Here is an 824-nt window from a genome sequence, read left to right on the forward strand (position 1 = left end):
TCATTCGTGAAAGCCTTTGAGCGCCGCTGGTGCTTGAAACCAGACATAGTCCTCCCAAGTAGAGGTCACATGCTGAGGAGCCGAGGCACTTCTGTTGATGTCTCCATCGCAGGACAAGTTAACAGCTAGTTTCCTCCCTCGAGTTGGCACTTTATAGTTGAGCTTGGGCCGGAACCAATCAACACCACAATCACGGTGTCCTTGGAGCATAACAACAGTGCCCATGACAGGGAGAGCCTTCAGCTCACTGAAGACATCCGCAACAAAGAGCGAGTGAAAGAGCTTGCGAACGCAGGATGCAGTTTTCAGGCTCTCCTCAGCACCGCCCTCACAGATACCCTCCAAGCTGAGCTCATAGAGCTCCTTGGGGCTCATGACATTGCCTCCAAGTAGAATAAGAACTCGAGGAACCAGTGTCAAACTAAACATTATTTCCAAGCGCTGGAACATTTCCTCCAGTTCTGTCAGCACCTGCTGGCACTTCTTGCTTGCCAGGTCCATGGAGGGTGGCTTCTTAATCACATCTCCATCCTGGAAAGCAAAGCAAAGAAAGATCACCACATTTCATTATTAGGAAACATTAGTACCAACACACCCTTCACAAAGCGTGGCCCATCCCATCCCTGAAAGTTAAGGAAGGTTCAAGGGTTTATGTGCCTTTTAAGAGATACAGGTACCCACATACGGAATCAGGAGACCCAAGATGAACACAAATGGCTGCCCTATAGCTACTCAGTTTAAATCTGAACCCCACTACTGAGGAATGTCCACGAGAATTACAAACTCCATCTTTTAAAAATCAGCTATCACTCCAAAAAACACCT

At 47.8% G+C, this 824-nt stretch overlaps 1 protein-coding gene across 1 annotated transcript; it reads right to left on the reverse strand.

Annotated features, from left to right (window-relative positions):
- LOC308058118 (MAD2L1-binding protein-like) lies at window positions 1-532 on the reverse strand (the record flags this gene model as incomplete). The annotated part of the gene is made up of 1 exon (XM_080412112.1): window positions 1-532. The coding sequence occupies exon 1, from the start codon at window positions 499-501 to the stop codon at window positions 1-3; it is 501 nt and encodes a 166-aa protein (XP_080268238.1). The 5' UTR covers window positions 502-532.
- Window positions 533-824: the final 292 nt, after the last annotated feature.

The sequence above is a fragment of the Falco punctatus genome (assembly GCF_963210335.1).
Source record: "Falco punctatus genome assembly, contig: scaffold_54, whole genome shotgun sequence".
In the NCBI taxonomy this organism is placed as follows: Eukaryota; Metazoa; Chordata; class Aves; order Falconiformes; family Falconidae; genus Falco; species Falco punctatus.